The sequence below is a fragment of the Oncorhynchus masou genome, chromosome 7 (genome assembly GCF_036934945.1).
Source record: "Oncorhynchus masou masou isolate Uvic2021 chromosome 7, UVic_Omas_1.1, whole genome shotgun sequence".
In the NCBI taxonomy this organism is placed as follows: Eukaryota; Metazoa; Chordata; class Actinopteri; order Salmoniformes; family Salmonidae; genus Oncorhynchus; species Oncorhynchus masou.
Window position 1 is genome coordinate 27,728,855 of NC_088218.1, and position 27,674 is coordinate 27,756,528.

The 27,674-nt window shown below is 42.0% G+C and overlaps 3 protein-coding genes across 5 annotated transcripts in view; 1 reads left to right on the forward strand and 2 right to left on the reverse strand.

The window, feature by feature from the left end:
• LOC135543617 (junctional adhesion molecule 2A-like) lies at positions 1-20,574 on the forward strand. Of its 2 annotated transcripts, none has more exons than XM_064971037.1 (10): positions 1-425; positions 7,412-7,588; positions 7,872-8,021; positions 8,131-8,318; positions 15,303-15,405; positions 16,991-17,098; positions 17,248-17,260; positions 17,738-17,809; positions 18,042-18,118; positions 18,376-20,574. In XM_064971037.1, the coding sequence occupies exons 1-9, from the start codon at positions 377-379 to the stop codon at positions 18,088-18,090; spliced, it is 909 nt and encodes a 302-aa protein (XP_064827109.1). In that variant the 5' UTR covers positions 1-376; the 3' UTR covers positions 18,091-18,118; positions 18,376-20,574. The 2 variants fall into 2 exon arrangements, with proteins under 2 accessions (XP_064827109.1, XP_064827108.1); XM_064971036.1 differs by having other exon boundaries at positions 3-425; positions 18,085-18,118.
• The window catches only part of LOC135543620 (cysteine and tyrosine-rich protein 1-like), a 387,961-nt gene that overhangs the window by 284,208 nt on the left and 76,079 nt on the right, over positions 1-27,674 (reverse strand). The gene's annotated exons all lie outside the window — the stretch shown is intronic.
• Positions 19,852-24,675, reverse strand: LOC135543618 (ATP synthase-coupling factor 6, mitochondrial-like). Of its 2 annotated transcripts, none has more exons than XM_064971039.1 (4): positions 24,577-24,675; positions 23,967-24,137; positions 21,716-21,843; positions 19,852-19,987 (listed from the first exon to the last, which is right to left on the reverse strand). In XM_064971039.1, the coding sequence occupies exons 2-4, from the start codon at positions 24,134-24,136 to the stop codon at positions 19,959-19,961; spliced, it is 327 nt and encodes a 108-aa protein (XP_064827111.1). In that variant the 5' UTR covers position 24,137; positions 24,577-24,675; the 3' UTR covers positions 19,852-19,958. The 2 variants fall into 2 exon arrangements, with proteins under 2 accessions (XP_064827111.1, XP_064827110.1); XM_064971038.1 differs by lacking the exon at positions 24,577-24,675 and adding an exon at positions 24,467-24,488.

Consider the following 27,674-nt stretch of genomic DNA (forward strand, 5'->3'; position numbering starts at 1 on the left):
CGTAAGATGGACAAGTGGAGTGCGCGTCTTGGACACAGCGTTTCGCTCTCTGCATTCCTTCTCAAGGAGCTCCCCACCACCACCAAACCTCCATCCCTACCACAACAGTAAGATAGCAGAGAGCCCGTCTACAGTGACAGAGGGCAGCAGTATGCCCTGCGGCTAGTGTAATAGTTTACAGAAAGTTCGAAATTGTGACTTCCAAACCGCCCGCACGCTGCCTAACTGCTCAGGAAATACTACGGAGTTTTGGAACATAATTTCCCCAAAGGAGTGACGAGATTCTGGAGTTGTGGACAAGTGCGGGAACAGGTTGACGCTCAAGAGCAGCTCATCTTTCGAGAAAGGACAGACTTTTGAACAGCAGGAGTTCAGGATGGAGAAAGGGCCACTGTTTTTGCCCCTTGTCATTCTACTGATGCAATGTAAGTAAACTTGCATTTAGACTACTCCTCCGTATGATAACGAGTAATTAGGGTGTGCTTGTTTGCGTGCTTGCGCGCGTGTGTAATGCATGTTACATGTAGAGTTGAGCTGTATTGGTATTCTTGATAATTAAATTACCATCATCCCAATCGCTTTTGTATCTTTAGAAAAAATAAGCCATTATAGATATATATAAGTCATTTTAGATATAAAATATTGATAAAGCACCTAATAAAAAAAACATGATTATTGTTATCTTACTATGAACTGCAAGATCACTATATCATGTTGATGCTTCTGGTCACACACACACACAACAAAGGGGCCAGCACTTGATTCGGTTGCAATTGACTTAATTTATTACTTAATCATCTTCGTTTCTGGAGAAACATATGACCTGTACTAAAGTTTCCCAACGTTGCCAGTCTTTCGTATACAGTAAATGCATCATGTCCTAGACCAAGAGCACACTCCATACGCCTTCCTCACTGTGTGTGCGTGCGTGTTATTGCGATGATATTGGACTACATGCAACTACAGAAAACAGATATGGACCACTAATGTGGCCTTAAGTTATTGTTGGAAACAGGCCAGTCTAATTGGGATGTGGGCAACCCAAGGGTGGGTACCACCAACTTTGATAACAGCAGGTCATCATGTGGTTCCATCCCAAATAGCACCCTATTCCCTTTATAGTGCACTACTTTTTTTATCAGGGCACATAGTGCTCGGGTCAAAAGTAGTGCATTTTTCAGGGTGCCATTTGGGACGATTCCATGATGCCAGGGGAGGGGCTGCATTCAGGTCTGCCCAACTGTTGATGTCTGCTGATTTATTGTTTGGAGCTGTTTGGAATAGTTTGCTTCAGACTTGATTGGGCTGTGTTCTGTCCTGTAGATTAGGTAAGGCTTGTTTTAAGTCTTGAACATTGTGGTGCCATTTCGGATGCAGACATTTTGCAAGCACCGCCACCACCAACCCTGACTGGCACAGCTGTTCCTGTCAGAGCAGTGCAGGGTTACAAAGATACAGAGGGGCTTTGTTCTCCTAGGAAAACACACACACACACACTCCCACTCTCTCTGTTTGTCTCTCTAGATCCCTCTCTGTCTGGAAATGGATGTCCTCTTAGATGTCTATCGTATGAAATGCTCCTAGCTCAGATTTAGTGCTCAGTTGTAGCTTATAATAATAGTTTTAAATACCTATCTGCAGTATGAGTTTGTGTGTATGCGTCTGTGCTTGTTTGGTTGGTCATGTGTCTACTTGTGTAGTTTGTTTGTAGTTTGTAGTTTCTACTTGTAGTTTGTGTAGTTTGTTTAGTGTAGTTTGTTTGTGTGTGTGGGCTTGCAGGAAAACCGTGTTCGAACCCAGGGTCTCATTTTCCATTTAAAATAAATTCCCATTTTTAAATTCTTGAATTGTAGTTTTAGTTTTCTTCCTGAATTGACTGACTTCAATTTGAATTGACCCCAACCCTGGTAGGTCCCAGGCAGAATAGCTCATAGGGTTCAGAGAGGGACAGGTCACCATTCTGCAGACAGAGAAAGTGTAGGCATTAATTATGTCAGGATTGTTATCACGTCTGTGTTATCTTAAGGAGACCCCCCTCAAGGTGGCTGGTGTTCGCCACAGCCGACACTATGACAACAGTTTCTTTAACCCAGGGATGCTAATGATGGATCCTGACAATATAGAATAAAACTCTCGTTATCTCTCTCAATCTATTTCTTCCTATCTCCCTCCACATCTCATCCTCTGTCTGTCTCTCTCCCTTATCCTCTGTCTCTCTCTCCCTTTCTCTCTTTGTCCATCCAGCCAGGGAGAAACAATGCTCCTCCTCAGAGAGAAAGAGGGAGGGATGAGAGGCACACAGCTGCAGTGATAACAATGTTACACATACTCACATGCAACACAGACAGCAAGCAGGGAGGGACAAAATGCACAAGGCTGCACTTTTAGGACAATGTGAATAGGCAACATGAGCCTGCAGTTTGAATTCATACAATGCATATCAAACGTAATAGAGCAAGCACTCTGCCACTGATAATGTGTAGGCCTATGTAGACCTAATTGCCTAAATACTCATAACTAAGATTCAGAACGAGAATTCAAAATCAATGGGGGGGACACATTCCGTTTTTCCGTTTATTTCCTGTGAATCGACTAGATTGAAATTAAATTGAGTATGCTTCATTGTTCATTGTTTTTCAGAGAGGAAATTGTTTCCGTTTTGTTTCCCAACTTTTGCTCTGCTTTCATGGCCATTTAAGATGGCTACCTTCACCCTAAGAGGACCTGTAAATCCATTATTACTTCCTGTGCCTCTCCAATGACTTTGTCTCACTTTGGCCTCCATTCTTCCACGTAGACCTGGTTTGCGTCTCTATTCCCTAGTGTACTACTTTTGACCACTATGTAGGGAATGGGATGCCATTTGGGATGTAGACAGTGGGGGAATGGGATGCTCTTCAGTGGGGAAAGCAGGAGACCAGGAGAATTGGTTAGGACCCCCCCCTCCCCACCCTCTGGTCCACTAATAGAACCAAAGGAAGTCGTGCAACAAACAGAGGCTAACTAAACAGGAAGCTAGCAGTGAATGGCTCATTTGGTTGTTGACCTCAGTTAAGTACAGTGTAGACCAGTAGGTTCCCGACCAGGGGTACTTGGCCTTGATAAGACTCATGAGTGTAGGCTTACTGGTAAAATGCACACGAGGGGGTACTTCAGGGGTACTCCAGGCAGAGCAAAATTCAGTTAATGGTACAGTGACCGAAAAAGGTTGGGAACCACTGGTGTAGAATGGGTGCTTTAGGTCTTTCGATGTGACGTTTACCAGCATTGGGCCATGACAAATAGCCTTGTGCTTTGCGGGACAGAAATTGTCAGTATTTAATTAATTGTGCGGAATATAGTATTAGTAGGTTATGCAGTGATACAGATGTCATTACAGTTATCTAGTTGAGCATGTGTGTGAGTAAGTGTGTTATCTGAATACATCTCAGTATTTACTGAAACAATGGAAGGAAAAATGTATGTTGGCCTATACAAACACAACACAAAATAAATGTGTTTGTCTGGGTGTGTTAAATATGTATCTGTGTAAAGCTAGCCAATTTGAACTTAACGATTTATGATGGAATTGAGCAGCAACTAGTGTGGACGGTCTGGAGCTCTGACGTTACATAAAATTACGTTTTTATCAGTACCCAAAGGATAGCACGCAGTGACACAGGACATTGTCTGTGTAACATTTCTAGCCGGTCTATCAATGGGTAACAGTTGACATGTTATGCTTGACCCGCTCAGTTTTCCAGCACAAAACACCAGAAAATGACCAAAAAGAGTAAAACCAGCTCACCTGTTTTTACACGAATGTTCAATGTTTATTTTGAAAAAGGTTTAGTTCACGTAACACGGTTGACCTTAAAATGAGGGACAGACATAAATTAATCAATAATGAAAGAAATAATCTTCAGAAATGACTTTGTCAAAGCAACAAAATAACTAGGGCTTTACAATGATGGTGAAATGTTGGGGTTACGTGGGTTAAACACTTTCTAGAATCATAGAGGGTGTGCAGAGGGACATGTCAAAATGCTGAATTTTAGCACTTTAGCAAGGCCTTATTTATATAAAAAAAAACAGTGGTGTAAAGTACTTAGTAAAGTACAGCTACCTCCCTAAACTACTTAAGTAGTACTTTTTACTTATTTATATTTTTGACTAATTTTACTTCACTACATTCCTAAAGAAAATAATGTACTTTTTACTCCATACATTTTCCCTGACATCCAAAAGTACTAGTTACATTTTGAATGCTTCGCAGGACAGGAAAATGGTCCAATTCACTCACCTATCAAGAGAACATTATTGGCCATCTTTACTGCCTCTGATCTGATGGAATCACTAAATATAAATGCTTCGTTTGTAAATTATGTTCGGGGTAAGCCCCTGTCTATCCATAAACAAATGTAAAAATCTATAAATTGGTGCTGTCTGTTTTGCTTCATATAAGGAATTTGAAATGATTTATACTTTTACATTGATACTTATGTACATTTGAAGTTGGAAGTTGACATACACGTCATTAAAACTCGTTTTTCAACCACTCCACAAATTTCTTGTTGACAAACTATAGTTTTGACAAGTCAGTTAGGACATCTACTTTGTGCATGACACAAGTCATTTTTCCAACAATTGTTTACAGACAGGTTATTTCACTTATAATTCACTGTATCACAATTCCAGTGGGTCAGAAGTTCACATACACTAAGTTGACTGTGCCTTTAAACAGCTTGGATATTCCAGAAAAAGATGTCATGGCTTTAGAAGCTTCTGATAGGCTAATTGACATCATTTGAGTCAATTGGAGGTGTACCTGTCTATGTATTTCAAGGCCTACCTTCAAACTCAGTGCCTCTTTGCATGACATCATGGGAAAATCAAAAGAAATCAGCCAAGACCTCATAAAAAAGAATTGTAGACCTCCACAAGTCTGGTTCATCCTTGGGAGCAATTTCCAAACGCTTGAAGGCACCACCATCTGTAAAACAATAGTACGCAAGTATAAACACCATTGGACCATGCAACCGTCATACCGCTCAGGAAAGAGACACGTTCTGTCTCCTAGAGATAAACGTACTTTGGTGCGAAAAGTGTAAATCAATCCCAGAACAACAGCAAAGGACCTTGTGAAGATGCTGGAGGAAACAGGTACCAAAGTATCTATATCCACAGTATAAAGAGTCTTATATTGACATAACCTGAAAGGCCACTCAGTAAGGAAGAAGCCACTGCTTCAAAACCGCCACAAAAAAGCCAGACTACGGTTTGCAACTGCACATGGGAACAAAGATTGTAGTTTTTGGAGAAAAGTCCTCTGATGAAACAAAAAAAAAGAACTGTTTGGCCATAATGACCATCGTTATTTTATTATTATTTTTTTTTCACCTTTATTTAACCAGGTAGGCAAGTTGAGAACAAGTTCTCATTTACAATTGCGACCTGGCCAGGATAAAGCAAAGCAGTTCGACACATACAACGACACAGAGTTACACATGGAGTAAAACAAACATACAGTCAATAATACAGTATAAACAAGTCTATATACGATGTGAGCAAATGAGGTGAGATAAGGGAGGTAAAAGCAAAAAAAAGGCCATGGTGGCAAAGTAAATACAATATAGCAGGTAAAACACTGGAATGGTAGATTTGCAATGGAAGAATGTGCAAAGTAGAAATAAAAATAATGGGGTGCAAAGGAGCAAAATAAATAAATAAATTAAATACAGTAGGGAAAGTGGTAGTTGTTTGGGCTAAAATATAGGTGGGCTATGTACAGGTGCAGTAATCTGTGAGCTGCTCTGACAGTTGGTGCTTAAAGCTAGTTATGTTTGGAGGAAAAAGGTGGAGCCGAAGAACACCATCCCAACCGTGAAGCACAGGGGTGGCAGCATCATGTTGTGGGATGCTTTGCTGCAGGAGGGTCTGGTGCACAAAATAGATGGCATCATGAGGATGGAAAAAGATTTGGATATATTGAAGCAACATCTCAAGACATCAGTCAGGAAGTTAAAGCTTGGTCAGTTAAAGCTTGGTCACATTGTCATTGGAGTGTGGAAGACCAATTTGAGAATGACCCCAAGCATACTTTCAAAGTTGTGACACAATGGCTTAAGGACAACAATGTCAAGGTATTGGAGTGACCATAACAAAGCCCTGACCTCAATCATATAGAACATTGGTGGGCAGAACTGAAAAAGGCTACAAGGAGGCCTACAAACCTGATTCAGTTACACCAGCTCTGTCAGGAGGAATGGGCAAAAATGTACCCAATTTATTGTGGGTAGCTTGTGAAAGGCTACCTGAAATGTTTGACACAAGTTAAACAATTTAAAGGCAATGCTACCAAATACTAATTGAGTGTATGTAGACTTCTGATCCACTGGGAATGTGATGAAAGAAATAAAAGCTGAAATTAATCATTCTCTCATACTATTATTCTGACATTTCACATTCTTAAAATAAAGTGGTGATCCTAACTGACCTAAGACAGGGAATCTTTACTAGGATTAAATGTCAGGAATTGTGAAAAACTGAGTTTAAATGTATTTGGCTAAGGTGTATGTAAACTTCCGACTTCAACTGTATATTTCAAACCAAATACTTTTAGACTTTTACTCAAATAGTATTTTACTGTAGGACTTTTACTTGAGTCTTTTTCTATTAAGGTATCTTTACTTTTACTCAAGTATGACAATTGGGTACTTTGGGTACCTGATTTTTCTCCATGTGGTACAGTATATATTAAAAGGCTTTTCATTTAATATAACAAGCTTTTAAAATTCAATATTGGTGCACAATTTCTACTTAAAATGTCAAAAGGGACGTGAAAGGCAGTCTTTTCATGGAACAACCCAAATATTCAGTGTGCGTGTGTGGGTACATAAAATTATTGTACCAATCTGTGGTTCAGTTAACCCCCCCCACACACACATACATATGCACATACAACACGTACTCCTCCCTCAATGGATGGGCTTTACCCGGCGACCTGTGGACAGCAACAGGATGACAAAACAATAATCTTGACCCCTGCAGCAATCAAACGACAGGAAGGACTGCTCCTATTTCCTGTTCCTGTCAAGATGCACATGTTCAAATGGAGACACACACATACAGGCACAGATGCACACAAACAGACACAGCCAGCCAGCCAACCAAACAATCAGCCATAAGTCATCATGCTCCACCAACAATCTGGTCCAGAGGAAAAACTGGTTCATAACAGATATAATTGGTTCATACAACATTTACAACTGGTTCATCGTAACTGAATATAACTGGTTTATAACAGATTATAAACTTGTTCATAAATCAGCTATAAAGCTATTATAATCAGTTATCACTGTGTTAACTTGTTCATAACTTGTCCTCCATCTTACAACCCTTTCAACTCTCTCTCTCTCTCTCTATCCCTCAGGCCTTCCCATTGTCCCTGTTACCGTGTCAACAACCACACCCAAGGTGGAGGTCCGTGAGAACTCTGATGCCGTTCTGAGCTGTGGTTTTCGGACCGAGAAGGAACCGAATCCTCGAATCGAGTGGAAGAAGAAAGGAACAGATGTATCATTTGTTTACTATGAGGGACAATTCAGAGGTGATTGGCTGTCCTGGCACATTCTCTTCCATCGTTCTCTTTCTGTCTGTTTTAACCCCTGTCCAGAGCCCATCTTCAGACTCCGATTTCATTTACTTCCTCACGAGGGAAATTCATTTTAAGAGCTTCGTCAACATAAAGCAGGATGTGATGAACATTACAAAGACATTTGTATCAGAAGTTACCAGATGGTTGATGTTAGTTTAAGTAGAACATTTGTCCTTAAGAAACCACATCTCCACATCCCCCTCTTCTCTGTGTTGACCGGTTTCCACTCTGCCAGGAGCCTTTGCAGGGCGTGCAAGGATCAAGGGGGCAACGGTGACCCTACAGAGGGTGACCCAGAAAGACGCGGGTGAATACCGCTGTGAGATCACTGCCCCTCATGACACCATCACCCTTGGGGAGACTAACATTACCCTCACAGTCTTGGGTGGGTACCATACCGTCTGTCTGACTGGGTGTGTCTGTGTGTTGTCTCAGACATGCCGTTTGTGCACCCCTTTAACCCTGCTGACATTGTGGCTGTACCCTCCCCACAGTTCCCCCCCACACCCCATCCTGTGAGATCCCCAGCTCGGCCCTGACGGGCTCTATGGTGCAGCTGCGCTGTATGGACCAGCAGAGCATCCCCCCAGCCACCTACTCCTGGTACAAAGACGACAAGCTGCTGACCCCCTCCCGCATGGCCAACGCCACCTACCACCTCAACCCATTCACCGGCATACTGGTGAGATACTTTTTAAGAACAGTGTAGTGTATATACAGTCGTACCATTGATGCTTTGGCACGATTTACTCAATGTACAGTGCATTCAAAGAATTCAGACCCCTTCCTTTTTCCACATTTAGTTACGGTACAGCTTTAATCTAAAATGGATTAAATGAATAAAAAATCCTCATCAATCTACACACATTATCCCATAATTACAAAGTGAAAACAGGTTGTTCCGAAATGTTTGCAAATGTATTATAAATGAAAAAACAGAAATACCTTATTTATATAAGTATTCAGACCCTTCTCTATGAGACTTGAAATTGAGCTTAGGTGCATCCTGTTTCCATTGATCATCCTTGAGATGTTTCAACAACTTGAATGGAGTCCACCTGTGGTAAATTCAATTGATTGGAAATTATTAGACAGGCACACACCTAAAGCTGGCCGCCTGGCCAAACTGAGCAATCGGGGGAGAAGGGCCTTGGTCAGGGAGGTGACCAAGAACCCGATGGTCACTCTGAAAGAGCTCCAGAGTTCCTCTGTGGAGATGGGAGAACCTTTCAGAAAGACAATCATCTCTGCAGTACTCCACCAATCAAGCCTTTATGGTAGAGTGGCCAGACAGAAAACAATCCTCAGTAAAAGGCACGACAGCCCACTTGGAGTTTGCCAAAAGGCACCTAAAGACTCTGACCATGAGAAACAAGATTCTCTGGTCTGAAGAAACCAAGATTGAACTCTTTGGCCTGAATGCCAAGAAACACATCTCAAGGAAACCTGGCACCATTGCTATGGTGAGGCATGGGGTGGCAGCATCATGCTGTGGGGATGTTTTTCAGCAGCAGGGACTGGGAGACTAGTCAGGATCGAGGGAAAGATGAACAGAGCAAAGTACAGTGCGATCCTTGATGAAAACCTGCTCCAGAGTGCTCAGGACCTCAGACTGGGGCGAAGGTTCACCTTCCAACAGAACAATGACCCTAAGCACACAGCCAAGACAACAGAGGAGTGGCTTCGGGACAAGTCTCTGAATATCCTTGAGTGGCCCAGCCAGAGCCCGGACTTGAACCTGATCTAACATCTCTGGAGAGATCTGAAAAATAGCTGTGCAGTGACTATCCCCATACAAATCAAATCAAATGGTATTTGTCACATGCACCAAATAAAACAGGTGTAGACCTTACATTGAAATGCCTACTTACACGCCCTTAACCAACAATGCAGTTTTAAGAAAACATTTGTGTTAAGTAAAAAATAAAAGTAACAAGTAATTAAAGAGCGGCAGTAAAATAACAATAGCGAGGCTATATACAGGTGGTACCGGTACAGAGTCAAAGTTAGTCGAGGTAATTGAAGTAATATGTACATGTAGGTAGAGTTAAAGTGACTATGCATAGATAATAAACAGAGAGTATCATAAAGGGTGGGGGGGGGGCAATGCAAATAGTCTGGGTAGCCATTTGATTAGCTGTTCAGGAGTCTTATGGCTTGGGGGTAAAAGCTGTTAAGAAGCCTTTTGGACCTAGACCTGGCGCTCCGGTAACGCTTGCCGTGCGGCAGCAGAGAGAACAGTCTATGACTAGGGTGGCTAGAGTCTTTGACAATTTCTAGGTCTTTCCTCTGACACCGCCTGGTATAGAGGTCCTGATGGCAGGAAGCTTGGCCCCAGTGATGTACTATCCTCTGTAGTGCCTTGTGGTCGGAGGCCGAGCAGTTGCCATGCTCTCGATGGTGCAGGATCTGAGGACCCATGCCAAATCTTTTCAGTCTCCTGAGGGGGAATAGGCTTTGTTGTGCCCTCTGACTTGCCTAGTTAAATAAAGGTTAAATAAAAAAGAAATACAAATTCACGACTGTCTTGGTGTGTTTGGACCATGATAGTTTGTTGATGTGGACACCAAGGAACATGAAGCTCTCAACCTCCTCCACTATAGCCCCGTTGATGACAATGGGGGCATGCTCAGTCCTTCTTTTCCTGTAATCCACAATCATCAACCTGACAGAGCTTGAGAGGATCTGCAGAGAAGAATGGGAGAAACTCCCCAAATACAGCTGTGCCAAGTGTGTAGTGTCATACCCAAGAAGACTCTAGGCTGTAATCACTGCCAAAGGTGCTTCAACAAAGTACTGAGTAAAGGGTCTGAATACTTTAAATGTGATATTTCCATTTTTTTTTTTAATAACTTTGCAAACAAAACATTTCTAAAAAACTGTTTTTGCTTTGTCATTATGGGGTATTGTGTGTAGATTTATGAAAAACAAAAACGATTGAATCCATTTTAGAATAAGGCTGTAACGTAACAAAATGTGGAAAAAGACAAGGGGTCTGAATTCTTTCCAAATGCACTCTATGTGCCAGTAAAGCAATTTGAATTTGACAGAACGAGTGCCCAGCCACACACACACTGACTGTGTGTTACAGAGGAGCCACACTAGGGCGTCAAGAAAATAGTCGTTTTTTTACCTGCTATACAGGAAGTGTAACTTTTGGCCAACGAGAGCAACGTGCAATCTTCTTTATCCTATTGTGAGCTGCGGGAAAAAATCTTGAAAATAGAACCAAAGTAGAACTTCACCTACTTCCCTTCACCCACTTACGCCCACGTTTCATTGAGATTAATAGGAGCGCCTCACGTTCCGTATACTGTAAGTTATGTATCCGATGTAGCATGCCTCCAAAACAGACTCCAATACATGGAAGTATAACCAACCGCTAGCACAATATATGATAATATAAACCTCAGTAGGACACTGAAACCTTGGCTACAGTTCAGACCAACAGTGGCTACCTCAAAACAAATCAAATTGTATTGGTCACATACACATGGTTAGCAGATGTTATTGCGAGTGTAGCGAAATGCTTGTGCTTCTAGTTCCGACAGTGCAGCAATATCTGACAAGTAATCTAACAATTCCACAACAACTACCTAATACACACAAATCTAAGTAAAGGGATGGAATAAGATTTTTTTTACATATACAGTTGAATAGCGAAATGCTTGTGCTTCTAGTTCCGACAGTGCAGCAATATCTGACAAGTAATCTAACAATTCCACAACAACTACCTAATACACACAAATCTAAGTAAAGGGATGGAATAAGATTTTTTTTACATATACAGTTGAAGTCGGAAGTTTACATACAATTTACATCCACAATTTCTTGTTAACAAACTATAGTTTTGGCAAGTCGGTGAGGACATCTACTTTCTGTATGACACAAGTCATTTTTCCAACAATTGTTTACAGACAGATTATTTCACTTACAATTCACTGTATCATAATTCCAGTGGGTCAGAAGTTTACATACACTAAGTTGACTGTGCCTTTAAACAGCTTGGGAAATTCCAGAAAATTATGTCATGGTTTAGAAGCTTCTGATAGGCTAATTGACATGATTTGTAAGTCGCTCTGGATAAGAGCGTCTGCTAAATGACTTAAATGTAATGTTAAATGATTTGAGTCAATTGGAGGTGTACCTGTGGATGTATTTCAAGGCCTACCTCAAACTCAGTGCCTCTTTGCTTGACATCATCGGAAAATCTAAAGAAATCAGCCAAGACTTCAGAAAAATAATTGTTGACCTTCACAAGTCTGGTTCATCCTTGGGAGCAATTTCCAAACGCCTGAAGGTACCACGTATATCTGTACAGACAATAGTCCACAAGTATAAACACCATGGGACCACGCAGCCGTTACATACCGCTCAGGAAGGAGATGCGTTCTGTCTCCTAGAGATTAACATACTTACGTGCGAAAGGTGAAAATCAATCCCAGTACAACAGCAAAGGACCTTGTGAAGATGTTGGAGGAAACAGGTACAAAAGTATTTATATCTACAGTAAAACAAGTCCTATATTGACATAAACTGAAAGGCCGCTCAGCAAGGAAGAAGCCACTGCTCCAAAACCGCCATAAAAAAGCCAGACTACGGTTTGCAACTGCACATGGGGACCAAGATTGTACTTTTTGGAGAAATGTCCTCTGGTCTGATGAAACAAAAATAGAACTGTTTGGCCATAATGACCATCGTTATGTTTGGAGGAAAAAGGGGAGGCTTGCTAGCCGAAGAACACCATCCCAACCATGAAGTACAGGGGTGGCAGCATCATGTTGTGGGGGTGCTTTGCTGCAGGAGGGACTGGTGCACTTCACAAAAATAGATGGCATCATGAGGAGGGAAATTACGTGGATATATTGAAGCAACATCTCAAGACATCAGTCAGGAAGTTAAAGCTTGGTCACAAATGGGTCCTCCAAATGGACAATGACCTCAAGCATACTTTCAAAGTTGTGACAAAATGTCTTAAGGACAACAAAGTCAAGGTATTGGAGTGGCCATCACAAAGCCCTGACCTCAATCCTATAGAATATTTGTCAGGATAAAGTGGGCCAAAATTCACCCAAATTATTGTGGGAATCTTGTGGAAGGCTACCCGAAACGAAATAAGAAATAAAAGCTGAAATTAATCATTTTCTCTGCTATTATTCTGACATTTCACATTCTTACAATAAAGTGGTGATCCTAACATACTTTTTACTTGGATTAAATGTCAGGAAGTTTAAATGTATTTGGCTAAGGTGTATGTAAACTTCCGACTTCAACTGTAAATATATGGATGAGCAATGACCGAGCGGCATAGGCAAGATGTAATAGATGGTATAAAATACAGTATAAACATATGGGATGAGTATTGCAAGATATATACATAAATATTATTGAAGTGGCATTATTAAAGTGACTAGTGATCAATTTATTAAAGTTGCCAATGATTTCAAGTCTGTATGTGGGCATCAGCCTCTCCGTGTTAGTGATGACTGTTTAACAGTCTGATGGCCTTGAGATAGAAGCTATTTTTTGGTCTCAGATGCACCTGTACTGACCTCGCCTTCTGGATGGTAGCAGGGTGAACAGGCAGTGGCTTGGGTGGTTGTTGTCCTTGATGATCTTTTTTGGCCTTCCTCTGACATCGGATGCTGTAGGTGTTGTGTAGTGCGGGTAGTTTGCCTCGGATGATGCGTTTTGCAGACCACACCACCCTCTGGAGAGCCCTGCGGTTGTGGGCGGTGCAGTTGCCGTACCAGGCGGTGATACAGCCCGACAGGATGCTCTTAATTCTGCATCTGTAAAAGTTTTAGGTGAGAAGCCAAATTTCTTCAGCCTCCTGAGGTTGAAGACGCTGTTGCGCCTTCTTCACCATACTGTCTGTGTAGGTGGACCATTTCAGTTTGTCCGTAATGTGTACGCCGAGGATCTTTCCACGTTCTCCACTGCTGTCCCGTCGATGTGGATAGATGTGTGCTCCCTCCGCTGTTTCCTGAAGTCCACCATCATCTCCTTTGTTTTGTTGATGCTGAGTGAGAGGTTGTTTTCCTGACACCACACTCCGAGTGCCCTCTCCTCCTCCCTATAGGCTGTCTCATCGTTGTTGGTGATCAAGCCTACTACTGTTGTGTCATCTGCAAACTTGATGTTGGAGGTGTGCATGACCACACAGTCATGGGTGAACAGGGAGTACAGGAGGGTGCTGAGCACGCACCCTTGTGGGGCCCCAGTGTTTAGGATCAGCGAAGTGGAGATGTTGTTTCCTACATTCACCACTTAGTGGCGGCCCGTCTGGAAGTCCAGGACCCAATTGCACAGAGCGGGGTTGAGACCCAGGGCTTCAAGCTTAATGATGAGCTTGGAGGGTACTATGGTGTTGAATGCTGAGCTATAGTCAATGAACAGCATTCTTACATAGGTATTCCTCTTGTCCAGATGGGATAGGGCAGTGTGATGGCGATTGTATCGTCTGTGGACCTATTGGGGCGGTGTGCAAATTGAAGTGGGTCAAGGGTGACAGGTAAGGTGGAGGTGATATGATCCTTGACTAGTCTCTCATAGCACTTCATGATATCAGAAGTGAGTGCTACGGGGTGATAGTCATTTAGTTCAGTTACCTTTGCCTTCTTGGGACACAGGAACAATGGTGGACATCTTGAATATGTCTGTAAACACACCAGTCAGCTGGTCTGCGCATGCTCTGTGGACGCGGCTAGGGATGCCATCTGGGCCGGCAGCCTTGCGATGCTTAACACGTTTAAATGTCTTACTCACATTGGCCACGGAGAAGGAGAGCCCACAGTCCTTGGTAGCGGGCCGTGTCATTGGCACTGTATTGTCCTCAAAGCGGGCAAAGAAGGTGTTTAGTTTGTCTGGAAGCAAGACATCCGTGTCTTTGACATGGCTGGTTTTCTTTTTGTAGTCCGTGATTGTCTGTAGACCCTGCCATATACGTCTTGTATCTGAGCTGTTGAATTGGAACTCCACTTTGTCTCTATACTGACATTTCGCTTGTTTGATTGCCTTGCGGAGGAAATAACTAAACTATTTGTATTCGGCCATATTCCCAGTCACCTTACCATGTTTAAATGCGGTGGTTCGTGCTTTCAGTTTTGCCCGAATGCCGCCATCTACGGTTTCTGGTTCGGGTAGATTTTAATAGTCACAGTGGGTACACCATCTCCTATGCACTACCTTATAAACTCACTCACCGAATCAGCATAGAAATGTATATTATTCTCTGAGGCTAATTGGAACATGTCCCAGTCCGCATGTTCAAAACAATCTTGAAGCGTGGATTCCGATTGGTCAGACCAGCGTTGAATAGTCCTTGTCACGGGTATATCCTGTTTGATTTTCTGCCTATGGGAAGGGAGGAGCAAAATGGAGTCCTTGTCAGATTTGCTGAAAGAAGGGCCGGGGAGGGCCTTGTATGCAGTGAGTAGCAGTGATCCAGTGTATTGCCAGCGCGAGTGCTGCAATCAATATGCTGATATAGGTCACTTCCCTTTGGTGAGACATCAACCCGTATAGACCCTTAGTTTGGAAGCACATTAGTAAATTTTAGACCAATTGCCAAAAATACTGTACGGGATCTGTGCATCATATCATCTTCCTTCCTTTTTTATTTCTGCTGAGCTCTCCATCTGTCTCTTTCCCTCTCCTCTGGCAGGAGTTTAAGACGGTGGCGAGAGGCGACACGGGACAGTACAGCTGTCTGGCATCAAACAAAGTGGGGCAGTCCAAGATGTGTGAGGCTAAACACATGAAGATAGGTGGGTGTGCATGTGCGTGTGTAATTATAAGAATGATTGTTGTTCATATGAGTGTAGTTTTGTCTTTCCACAAACTAGCGTGACTCTCGTGCTTCAAACCACATTGATATGGTCTATAACCAACACAGTTACAATACCAGAGCTAGTGTTATTTTTTGTAAATCCCAAGAGTAAACAGTACTGCGAGGAGCATGATTTTCAATACAGGCATTTTTCTATGGAATCTGGAGATCAAGCAAAGAAAAAGTGGAAATAGCTTGAAAAATAAGGAAAAGGTTTATTTGGACAAGGTTGTCTAAGTAAGAGAAACCACTCCACTGCCCCTTGTGCCCCCTACTGCTGGTCAGATGTATATATTTTAATGATAGGTATGATGTGCAATGAAGAGATTGTTTTAATGTGAAAATGAATATGGTTGATTTTTAAGCTTCGGGAAAGGTGCAGTGAATAGTGCCACTTTTTAGGATGTCAATATAAATCAATGTATTTATGGTTGTTTTGTCATTTTGTCTTGCCTTTTAATCATTAAATGTGTTATTGTTTTTACCATCGAGGACCACTTTTTAATACTTTCAAGTGATATCCTCTGGGTCCACATTGTACATTTTGTTTTATATGTCTGTTACACAAAATAATTTCAATCAAATTGTGAAGTGTAGGCATACAACTGTACAATTGGTATTCTAACCTTCTTTGTTGCATACAGGAAAACTATCAAACAAATGGAATCAACAAAAACAGTCATGAAAGAAAAAACCCTCACTTACGACAAGCAACAAAAACAAAAAAGACCTCTTGAATAACCCCAGAAGGATAACCGGGACGTGGCTTTTGTGGAGTGATTGGTAACGATGCTTCAAGGGTGACTTGTCGATGTGTTCAGATGGTCCCTGGTTCGAGCCCAGGTTAGGGCGAGGAAAGGGACAGAAGCAACACTTTTACACAAATATCTGAAAAGGGTATTCTTAAGAAGGTCATACTTTTCTCTGTTGTTCAAAGGAGGCAAAGGCCCCCACTAGGTACAGATCCCTTATGGATCCTAACTTTTCCCCTTTTCCCAAAGGAAGAATTCTTCACTATTGGGAGCAGGAATGACATTGTTCTGAGGTCAAAGTGTACCTTAACCTGTTTCCAAATACAGATGTGCAATGGGTTGTGTATATAAAGTGATTTCCCAAGGCATATAAGGGACATCATTACTGCACCAATGGAGTAGGGGTAGCAATCCTCATGCTCCACATCAAGCCAAAAGGATGTGTCATCGAGCCATAACATGACAGGGTTTTTAGCTTTAAATAGGGAAGAGTACAGTTTTGTAATTTCAATCCCTGGGTAGGTGAATTTTTCAGAGGAAATCTCAAATGGGAGATGTTTTAACCAAGAAGGGTCCTGCACTCAAACAGGCATGAATTCACTCTTATTCCAATTGATTCTGTAGCCAGGCAAGGAACAAAACAAATGAATCAGATCGCAGATACTGGCTTGAGGGTTGGTTACATATCATCTGCTTCTATAGAAATGTTATTTGAGGTGTCCTTAGTATTGAAACCAACTAGTATGACTCTCTCACTCTCCGCTCTTTCAGAGGATATAAACATGACAGGGGTCGTTGCTGCGGTCGTGGTCATCTGTCTGGTCATTGCCATTTGTTGCTTCGGAGGGTACTATGCACACCGTAATGGCTACTTCAGAAGTGAGTCTGTCTGTTCCTTTCTCTGTCTGTCCATGTACATACAATGTGTCTGTCTGTCAGTTAGTAAATACAATTTTCTAGTGAAAGTTTTTGTGCTCACTTCCTCTTACTTTGTCTCCACTCTCCTCTTCATTTCTGTCCATCTCCAGGACACAAAGGAAGGTAAGAGATTGTCTCCTTAATTCCAATAACAATTATTAAAATACAGTGTAGACACCCTGACACTGAATAATTCTGCATTGCTGTGTAACTACCACTGACTAATAGAGGTGTGTACGTTTTAAAGTGCTGAGTAAGTTCAGTAGAGTGACAGGTGTGATTGAGCCCAGCGGTGCAAGCCTGTCTCTTCTCACAGCTCTGTTATTTTGACTGACTGACTCTAAATTAGGCCAGTTAGATGACTAAGAATACTATCATGATTATTTTTTATTAATTACAAATAATAATAATTAATCACTGTTTATCTAGGGAAGTCACATTGTGAATGACATCTCTTGTTCAAGTGAACCCTGGCTGCTAATAAACTCCCCTCCCGGCTGAATTGTGGTTAGCTTACCCCCTCCGTGTGGTCGTGTTAGTAACCCTGAGCATGGCGTGTGAACCTCATCACTCCCTCACTCAACTTTGACCCCCCCCCAGGTCCTTTTGGATCCCCCAGTGTCACGGTGTGGCCCACATCAGCAGCCAGAACCTCCATAGAACTGAAGACAAGTGAGTCTGACCCACAGAGTAATAGATTTAAATGTAGACAATGAACAGGACTTTACATAGAAGTACATACTGTGCTTGTGTGTTCCCAGGAATCCTTTACAGAAAAAGTTGCCCTTTACGCTCCATAGGACTGTGTTTGATGTAGTGGGGTTCTTTGATCGAGGCCAATGTTTTTTCCTGAGACCACAGCTGCATCACATTTAGTAAACTCCCTCCTTCTCGCTCCCTCCAGTGTCAAACAATCTAGTATCTTCATAAATGCCTCTGTCTTCCAGGACTAATGCCAACTACAGCCCGCCACCCCAAGATGTGAGTTTCTCAGATTATCTGTTGTTGGTTGTATTCATGGTATTATATTCACAGGAAATGTTTGACTTAAGCATTACCGCTTACACTTAACATTTTCTAACCATATTAAAATACAATATGATAAATTCTCATATAATTATCTTGGCAGTAGTAGTAAGTAAAATTCCCCCAATGGTTACTAATAATGAAAAGAGAAAGAACTGAACTGCAGTAGTTCTGACCGAATGAAAATATGCTACTGTTTTTTTCTCTCTCAGCCTGCGGACTTCAAACACACCCAGTCTTTCATGCTGTGAGGCTCTCAACAACCCCCTAAAAGACACTACACAGACACTAGCACCATGACAACACTGGAGTAGTTTTATTCGGACCAAATTAATAGCTCTAAGAATAATTCATTTTTGGGGGACTGACCAACCCTGCTCTCCTCACCCTTGTGGATGGATAGCAAGGAGGGCCAGACAACTCTGCGTAGAGGCCATTTATTCCCCCTGTTTTGCTGTACCTGGGCCCTCAATGCAAGCCTATTATATTAGTCACATGGTACTCCCCTCTGGTGGCCAAGTTGTTAAACTACAGCCTATATCGCCCTCCTGTGGCAGACCCGTGGAATTGTGTTCCACACATGCTCACTTTCCCCTCTACTGGCCAAAATATTAACTACCTAAATCTTATTTTATACCAAAGACTTGAACATGGCATCTGAGTGTAATATACTGTACATATTTTCTGATGGCTATTGGCTAAGCATTGATGTGAACACAAGGGAGCAATCACATTAGGGCTCCGTAGTGGCACAAGGCACTGCAAGAGACGTTACTACAGTCCCTGGTTCAAATCCAGGCTGTATCACATCCAGCCATGACTGGGAGCCCCATAGGGCGGCGCACAATTGGCGCCTCTATGGAACTGTTAAGAACATGGTCTAACCCTAAAGACGGAGGGCCAATTGTGCGCCGCCCTATGGGACACAGCCTGGAATCAAACCAGGGTCTGTAGTGACGCCTCTAGCACAGAGATGCTGCGCCACTCTGGAGCCCAAAATTACATAGACTAACACAGGGGCTAATTAGAATACAGGTAATTTAAAAAAAAATCCACATCATAATCCGTCTGTTTTAAGACGGAGAAATTGTTTTTTTGCTGTGTTTGTCAGACCAGGAGACATCCCGAAAAACGCCAGAGATCAAATCTTATGGATTGCTTCCTCTCCATTTTGAATATTGGCCATCCACCATATCGTTTTCAGAACAGTGCAGGATCAATTCAGTGCTATGATTGCAATTTAAAAGGCGATGTTCCTATTTTCGCAGACTGCCTTCACGTTAAATGCTGCATATGTTGGCTCAATAGCTCTGAACTTCGGAAACACTAATTGAATTGTGACCGTTGAGATGGACCCCTGCTCACCTGAATGTGCCCAGTGCATATCAAATGTAGTTGTCATATTCTATCTAGAGGCTCTTTTTTATGCATTGTTTAAGCTAAAGTATTATGGTGCTACTGCATTTTTTCCTAATAGAGAGTATGTTTCTTAGGCTATGGATGGATGGGTTGATGTAAGTGTATTCTTTGTAAGATGTTTACTCTGTATTAAAGATTTATCAAAAATTTGTTCAATAATTTCTCACCACGTAGTCTTTTCCTAAGCCGCTAGAACAGGGTGGAGCACAGGTGAATGAGACTAGTGTAACGTCATATGTTATAATTTAAAATCATTAAATGCAAGCATGTAAGGTTGAACATGATTTAGCATAAGAAAACAATGTTCTCACATTTATTAAATAGTACATTATAGTGGTGACACGTAGGACAGAGACAACGTCATCACGGCCAGTGTTCACTTGGCCACTTCCTGCAGCTGGGGCTCTGGAGAAGAGAAAAGGGAGATTGTGAGTAATGCTGGGTCGTATTCATTAGTGCATATCGTAGTAACACTTGGCAAAATGAAAAAAAAAAAAAAAAAAAAATCATGTTCTGTGTATGTTTTTCGTTTGGTGCCTAATGAATCATTTAAACCACCTGTGTCAAACTCATTCCCATGGAGGGACGACTGGTTGTGTTTTCCCTCCTCCCTTGTACTTGATGAATTAAGGTCACTAATTAGCAAAGAACTCCCCTTACTGGTTGTCTAGGTCTTAATTGAAAGGAAAAACTAAATCACCCAGACACTAGGCCCACCATGGAATGACTGACACCCCTGCTTCACGCATAGAATGAGTAAGCTATGTTGGGTGAGATGGTGGTATTACAATTTAGTCTGACTGAGCTACCAATAAATGCTACTACTGCTAGGCAACATGGACAAAATCCATCTCACAATAACGAGAAATCAAACAATACGTTAAAATGAATTTAAACCCCAGTTACCTTTTATAGTACCCCCTTGAAGCTATGGGGGCGCTATTTCATTATTGGATAAAGAAACGTGCCCGTTTTAAGCGCAATATTTTGTCGTCACAAAAAGATGCTCGACTATGCATATAATTGACAGCTTTGGAAAGAAAACACTGACGTTTCCAAAACTGCAAAGATATCTGAGTGCCACAGAACTGATGCTACAGGCGAAACCAAGATGAAACTTCAAACAGGAAATTAGCAACATTTTTGAAGCGCTGTTTTCCAATGTCTCCTTATATGGCTGTGAATGCGACAGGAATGAGCCCACAATTTCTGCCGTTTCCCCAAGGTGTCTGCAGCATTGTGACGTATTTGTAGGCATATCATTGGAAGATTGACCATAAGAGACCACATTTACCAGGTGTCCGCCCGGTGTCCTGCGTCGAAATCGGTGCACAAACCTCAGCTGCAAGTATTTTTCCATGGAATTCAGAGAAGAAAGCAGGCTTCCACGAACAATATATCAATGAAGAGATATGTGAAAAACACCTTGAAGATTGATTCTAAACAACGTTTGCCATGTTTCAGTCGATATTATGGAGTTAATTTGGAAAAAAAGCTCGGCGTTTTGGTGACTGAATTTTCGGTTTGTTTTGTTAGCCAAAAGTGATGTACAAAACAGAGCGATTTCTCCTACACAAAGAATCTTTAAGGGAAAACTGAACATTTGCTATGTAACTTAGAGTCTCCTCATTGAAAACATCCGAAGTTCTTCAAAGGTAAATGATTTTATTTGAATGCTTTTCTGTTTTTGTGTGAAAATGTTGCACGCTAAATGCTACGCTAAATGCTACGCTAAATGCTACGCTAAATGCTACGCTAGCTATCAATACTCTTACATACTCTTGATTTGCTATGGTTCAAAAGCATATTTTGAAAATCTGAGATGAGTGTTGTTAACAAAAGTCTAAGCTTGAGAGCAAATATATTTATTTAATTTGCGATTTTCATGAATAGTTAACGTTGCGTTATGCTAATGAGCTTGAGGCTATAAATAGGATCCCGGATTGCTCGTCGCATGAAGTTAACCTACATTAAATGTCGTAGCTATCTATTGTCCCCTTAGCACTTTCCCATATTTCAAAAATCACATCTCTACTGTAGGCAACTTATCATTATTAATGATATCAGTAAAATGTCTGATCATTTTCAGTTTATCGTCCCAGCTCTATACTGCAGTGCATAGCTTTGACGAACCTGTAAATTTGAAGTCAGGGAATTTGGTGAGATCACCGGTCCCATATAACCTCTGTAGTTTGGTGATCTCCTCTGCGACACCCTTTTCGTAAGAGGGGCCTGCATCAACAATCCCACCTGCTGCAGCCCTGGAGGAAAGAGAAAGATGAGGAATTAACCTTAAACACTGTATCATAGAATACACTACTCTGTTGAGGGCTGACCCCATTTAGTCAAGCAATATTTCTTTAGTAGAGTAGTAGCATAAAAAGAAAATAAAAAATTATACACACAGTTGAAGTTTACCTTAGCCAAATACATTTATACTCAGTTTCACAATTCCTGACATTTAATCATAGTAAAAATTCTCTGTCTTAGGTCATGTAGGACCACCACTTCATTGTAAGAATGAAATGTCAAAATAATAGTAGAGTGATTCATTTCAGCTTTTATTTCTTTCATCACTGGGTCAGAAGTTTACATACACTCAATTAGTATTTGGTAGCATTGCCTTTAAATTGTTTAACTTGGGTCAAACATTTTGGGTAGCCTTCCACATGTTTCCCACAATAAGTTGGGTGAATTTTTGCCCATTCCTCCTGACAGAGCTGGTGTAACTGAGTCAGGTTTGTTGGTCTCCTTGCTTGCACATGCTTTTTCAGTTCTGCCCATAAATCTTCTATGGGATTGAGGTCAGGGCTTTGATGGCCACTCCAATACCTTGACTTTGTTGTCCTTAAGCCATTTTGCCACAACTTTGGAAGGATGCTTGGGGTCATTGTCCATTTGGAAGACCCATTTGCTACCAAGCTTTAACTTCCTGACTGATGTTGCTTCAATATATCCACAAAAATGTCCTGCTTCATGATGCCATCTACTTTTGAAGTGCAACAGTCCCTACTGCAGCAAAGCACTCCCACAACATGATGCTGCCACCCCCACGGTTGGGATGGTGTTCTTCGGCTTGCAAGCATCCCCCCTTTTCCTCCAAACACAACAATGGTCATTATGGCCAAACAGTTCTATTTTTGTTTCATCAGACCAGAGGACTTTCTCCCCCGATTGCTCAGTTTTGCCAGGCAGCCAGCTTTAGGAAGAGTCTTGGTGGTTTCAAACTTATATTTAAGAATGATGGAGGCCACTGTGTTCTTGGGGACCTTCAATGCTGCAGAATTTTTTTGGTAACCTTCCCAAGATCTGTGCCTTGACACAATCCTGTCACGGAGCTCTACGGACAATTCCGTCAAGCTAATGTCTTGGTTTTTGCTCTGACATTTGCAAACATTTCTACAAACCTGTTTTCGCTTTGTTATTATGGGGTATTGTGTGTATTTTGATGAGGATTTTCCTTACCTTACTTATTCTTCTTGATCTCCAGTATTTTCCACAACTAATCAAATGTATTCCACACATCTGACTTCCCCTTCACCTCATGAGCAACCAGTAAACATTCCCCCTTTTCAAGTTTGTCACATCCATTTTGCTGTCATGGTGTTCGGAATTTGTTCTAACCAATTTATCGACGTGATTGTGATATGCTATAGGTCAGGCCCTATAGGTCACGTGCGTGCAATGCGTACATGTGTCATGTAAAGAGAACAAGTGTAGACAGCATGATAAACACTGATGTTCTGTGGTGGTCATTGCAGCAGGGAGGAGAGAAAGACAACAGGTGATAAAAATAAAAAACAGTGAGTGACTTTGACTAACACAGCCTGGCCTAATCATTTTTTTTTTGGGGGGGGGGGGACGACAGCCCTACTGCTGTTGCAGTGGGTGAGCTCAAGAAACCACATAACTAGTCAGCCCTATGATTATAATACCCTATAATGAGTCAGACATGTATACCCTATAAAAACACACCTTAAGCATCCTATGCGTTTCATGAATTTTGCCATCTAGACATATCGGGCGGGGTTCAGAAGGGGCACAACATTGTGGAACGTTCAGATAGAAATATATATTATGTAAAATAAACCCTACTCTGACCTGTACTGTATAATCAAGAATCAAGTCTGCCAGCTCTGTTCCTGACATTTCTATTTGCAACGTCCCACAACGTTCACCTACTGAACATATGGCTCAGCCTTCTGCAAATAGCTCTGCAGCGCGAAAAGGACGTGCAGACTCCCTGCCACCATCTGTCATGACATCACGGGTCATTCCACTTAAGCTTAGCTAACTTTTAGCCTACCAACATGAAGAAACATGTCAATTTGAGTAGGCCAGCAGTGACAGTAGGACAAATAGTGCGGTTATTTATTGCACTCACTTGCTCTTGGTGCTGTAGTCGCGGATCTTGTCTAGGAATAGTTTCTGGATAGGATCCAAGTCCTTGGCCCGGTTGAAGAGAACAGCAGACAGGCCGATATTCCTGCGCAGTGTCAATGACACCGCGGAGCGGAACAGCGAGGACAGACGGAATAGTTTATGAAGCGCCATACTGTCAAACACAGAGAGAGACAAACAGTTAACGCCACCAAACTAGTTAACCTGAACACGGAACGTTATATTACCGGCGGAAGCTAAACAGTGCATGTACAGTAGCTAGCTGAAGTTAACGGCTCCTAGCTAGCTACTGTAGATAGCTGACGGCGGTAACGTGGCTGTGGAAAACCCAACCCTGTGCCTCTTCCATACATGCATCTGAAGCAACAACAAAAAAGACATGACACTAGCTAACTTACAGTATTTGGTGAAGTTACACTATTAGTCGACCCTTGGTAACGTTCCCTAGCTAGCTTAGCACTCGCGTTATCATGTGTCTCTTACCAGCTAGCTATGACTTGTATTAGCATGAAGATGACGAACATGTAAGATTTGTCGTTAATACAATGAAAACGATTAGAATGCGTTTAACTCTGCTGAAAAACACCACTCACCTTGAATTTGACACTCGTTCACAGAGTGATTACTTCCAATGTGATACGCCGCTTTGCACTGTGGGTATTTTTTCAATCGGTCGTGTTCGCGAACATCAACATGCGTCCGAGCTGCGCATCTCGACAGCGACGTTCTTTTCAGCCCTACACATTTTTTTATCATGGCATTGTGCACAGCTTTCATACCACTGACATAATAATTATGCTTTATTTGATACCTTATTTGGTATTTTATTTCTGAAATGAAATTCAAACTAGTCAATGCCTTGAAGGTGCATGTCCTTGAAGGTGCATTCTTGCTGGATTTACACAACTGATTTAGTCTTGCCCTCAACTTCTTTGTACAATCCTCTAAATCTGTTTTGTTTTTCTTTAGGCTATTGGAATTTGGATGTGCAGTACTGATTCTATTAATCTCATTAATCTGATTTTAGTTGTATATGATATCCTACTGAAATAAAATACATTATTGTAATACTATAATTCATATTATAATACTATAAATTCTTTATTATTATTTTTTATTTCACCTTTATTTAACCAGGTAGGCCAGTTGAGAACAAGTTCTCATTTACAACTGCGACATGGCCAAGATAAAGCAAAGCAGTGCGACAAAAACAACAACACAGTGTTACACATATACAAATGTAAAATCAATAACACAATAGAAAAATCTATGTACAGTGTGTGAAAATGTGGTAAGATTAGGGAGGTAAGGCAATAAATAGGCCATAGAGGCAAAATAATTACAATTTAGCATTAACACTGGAGTGAAAGATGTGCAGATGATGATGTGCAAATAGAGACACAGGTGCAAAAGAGCAAAAAATATATATATAATAATATGGGGATGAGGTAGTTGGGTGTGTTATTTACAGATGGGCTGTGTACAGGTACAGTGATCAGTAAGCTGCTCTGACAGCTGATGCTTAAAGTTAGAAAGGGAGATGAAAATCTCCAGCTTCAGTGATTTTTGCAATTTGTTCCAGTATTGGCAGCAGAGAACTGGAAGGAAAGGCAGCCAAAGGAGGTGTTGGCTTTGGGGATAACCAGTGAAATATACCTGCTGGAGCACGTGCTACAAGTGGGTGTTGCTATGGTGACCAGTGAGCTGAGATAAGGTGGGGCTTTACCTAGCAGAGACTTATAGATAACCTGGAGCCAGTGGGTTTGGCAACGAATATGTAGCGAGGGCCAGCCAACGAGAGCATACAGGTCGCAGTGGTGGGTAGTATATGGGGCTTTGGTGACAAAACGGATGGCACTGTGATAAACTGCATCCAGTTTGCTGAGTAGAGTGTTGGAGGCTATTTTGTAAATGACATCGCCGAAGTAAAGGATCAGTAGGATAGTCAATTTTACAGGGGCATGTTTGGCAGTATGAGTGAAGGAGGCTTTGTTGCGAAATAGGAAGCCAATTCTAGATTTAATTTTGGATTGGAGATGCTTAATGTGACTCTGGAAGGAGAGTTTACAGTCTAACCAGACACCTAGGTATTTGTAGTTGTCCACATATTCTAAGTCAGAACCTGGCATTGAAGCTTGTTTGGAGGTTTGTTAACACAGTGTCCAAAGAAGGGTCAGATGTGTACAGAATGGTGTCGTCTGCGTAGAGGTGGATCAGAGAATCACCAGCAGCAAGAGCGACATCATTGATATATACAGAGAAAAGAGTCGGACCGAGAATCGAACCATGTGGCACCCCCATAGAGACTGCCAGAGGACAACAGGCCCTCCGATTTGACACACTGAACTCTGTCTGAGAAGTAGTTGGTTAACCAGGCGAGGCAGTCATTTGAGAAACCAAGGTTATTGAGTCTGCCGATAAGAATGCGGTGATTGACAGAGTCGAAAGCCTTGGCCAGGTCGATGAAGATGGCTGCACAGTACTGTCTTTTATCAATAGCGTTTATGATATCATTTAGGACCTTGAGCGTGGCTGAGGTGCACCCATGATCAGCTTGGAAACTAGATTGCATAGTGGAGAAGGCACGGTGCGATTCGAAATGGTCGGTGATCTGTCTGTTAACTTGGCTTTTGAAGATTTTAGAAAGGCAGGGCAGGTTGGATATAGGTCTATAACAGTTTGGGTCTAGAGTGTCCCCCCCCCCTTGAAGAGGGGGATGATAAATCATGTAGTGTTGATCAAAGGAAAATGAAACAGGACAAAAACATAAATACTGTATCTTTCAATTACATATCTTCCTACTCTCTCAGAAAAAAAGAGGTACATAATTGTAGCCCAGTCTAGGTCTACTTAAATGGGTACAAACTAGAGGGCTGCATTCCCACAGAGATACCTGTGGGACCTGACAGAGATCATTGCGGTGCAGTCTGCATTTTTCATGCAGCGGGTGGGAGTGGGCAGTCAGAGACTACTTAGGGAGAATGTCAATGACTTAGCAGTGTAGTGCCAGGACAACAATCTCTCCAACAATCTCCTTCAACGTCAGTTTGACCAATGAGCTGATAGTAGGCTATAGGAGAAAGAGGGGACAACACGCCCTCATCCACATCGACAGGGCTGTTGTGGAGCGAGTTAAGAGCTTCAAGCGTACACGTCACTAAGGACTTAACAAGTTCCACACACACACACACACACACACACAGTCATGAACAGGGCATGGTAGCGCCTCTTTCACTCCAGAAAGCTGAATAGATTTGGCATGGGCCCTCAGATCCTCAAAAAATTCTACAGCTGCACAATCAAGAGCATCTTGACTGGTTTTATCACCACTTGGTATGGCAATTGCACCACCAACGCGATAGAAAGGGTGGTGAGGACAGCCCAGTACATCACTGGCACCGAGCTCCCGGCCATCCAGGACCTCGGTAGTAATGAGACTTGAAATTGAGCTCAGGTGCATCCTGTTTCCATTGATCATCCCTGAGATGATTCTACAACTTGATTGGAGTCCACCTGTGGTAAATTCAATTGATTGGACATGATTTGGAAACGCACACACATGACCATATAACGGCCCCACAGTTGACAGTGCATTTCAGAGATAAAACCAAGTCATGAGGTCGAAGGAATTGTCCATAGAGATCCAAGACAGGATTGTGTCGAGGCACAGATCTGGGGAAGGGCACCAAAA

Excerpts from the sequence above, each read along its gene's own strand:
- LOC135543617 (XM_064971036.1), top strand. The coding sequence starts at position 377 with ATGGAGAAAGGGCCACTGTTTTTGCCCCTTGTCATTCTACTGATGCAA. Across the intron at positions 8,319-15,302 it reads ACCCATTCACCGGCATACTG|GAGTTTAAGACGGTGGCGAG; the intron begins GTGAGATACTTT and ends CTCCTCTGGCAG. Across the intron at positions 18,119-18,375 it reads ACAGCCCGCCACCCCAAGAT|CCTGCGGACTTCAAACACAC; the intron begins GTGAGTTTCTCA and ends TTTCTCTCTCAG.
- LOC135543618 (XM_064971039.1), bottom strand. The coding sequence starts at position 24,136 with ATGGCGCTTCATAAACTATTCCGTCTGTCCTCGCTGTTCCGCTCCGCG. Across the intron at positions 21,844-23,966 it reads GACTACAGCACCAAGAGCAA|GGCTGCAGCAGGTGGGATTG; the intron begins GTGAGTGCAATA and ends TCTTTCCTCCAG. Across the intron at positions 19,988-21,715 it reads CCCTGACTTCAAATTTACAG|AGCCCCAGCTGCAGGAAGTG; the intron begins GTTCGTCAAAGC and ends TCTCTTCTCCAG.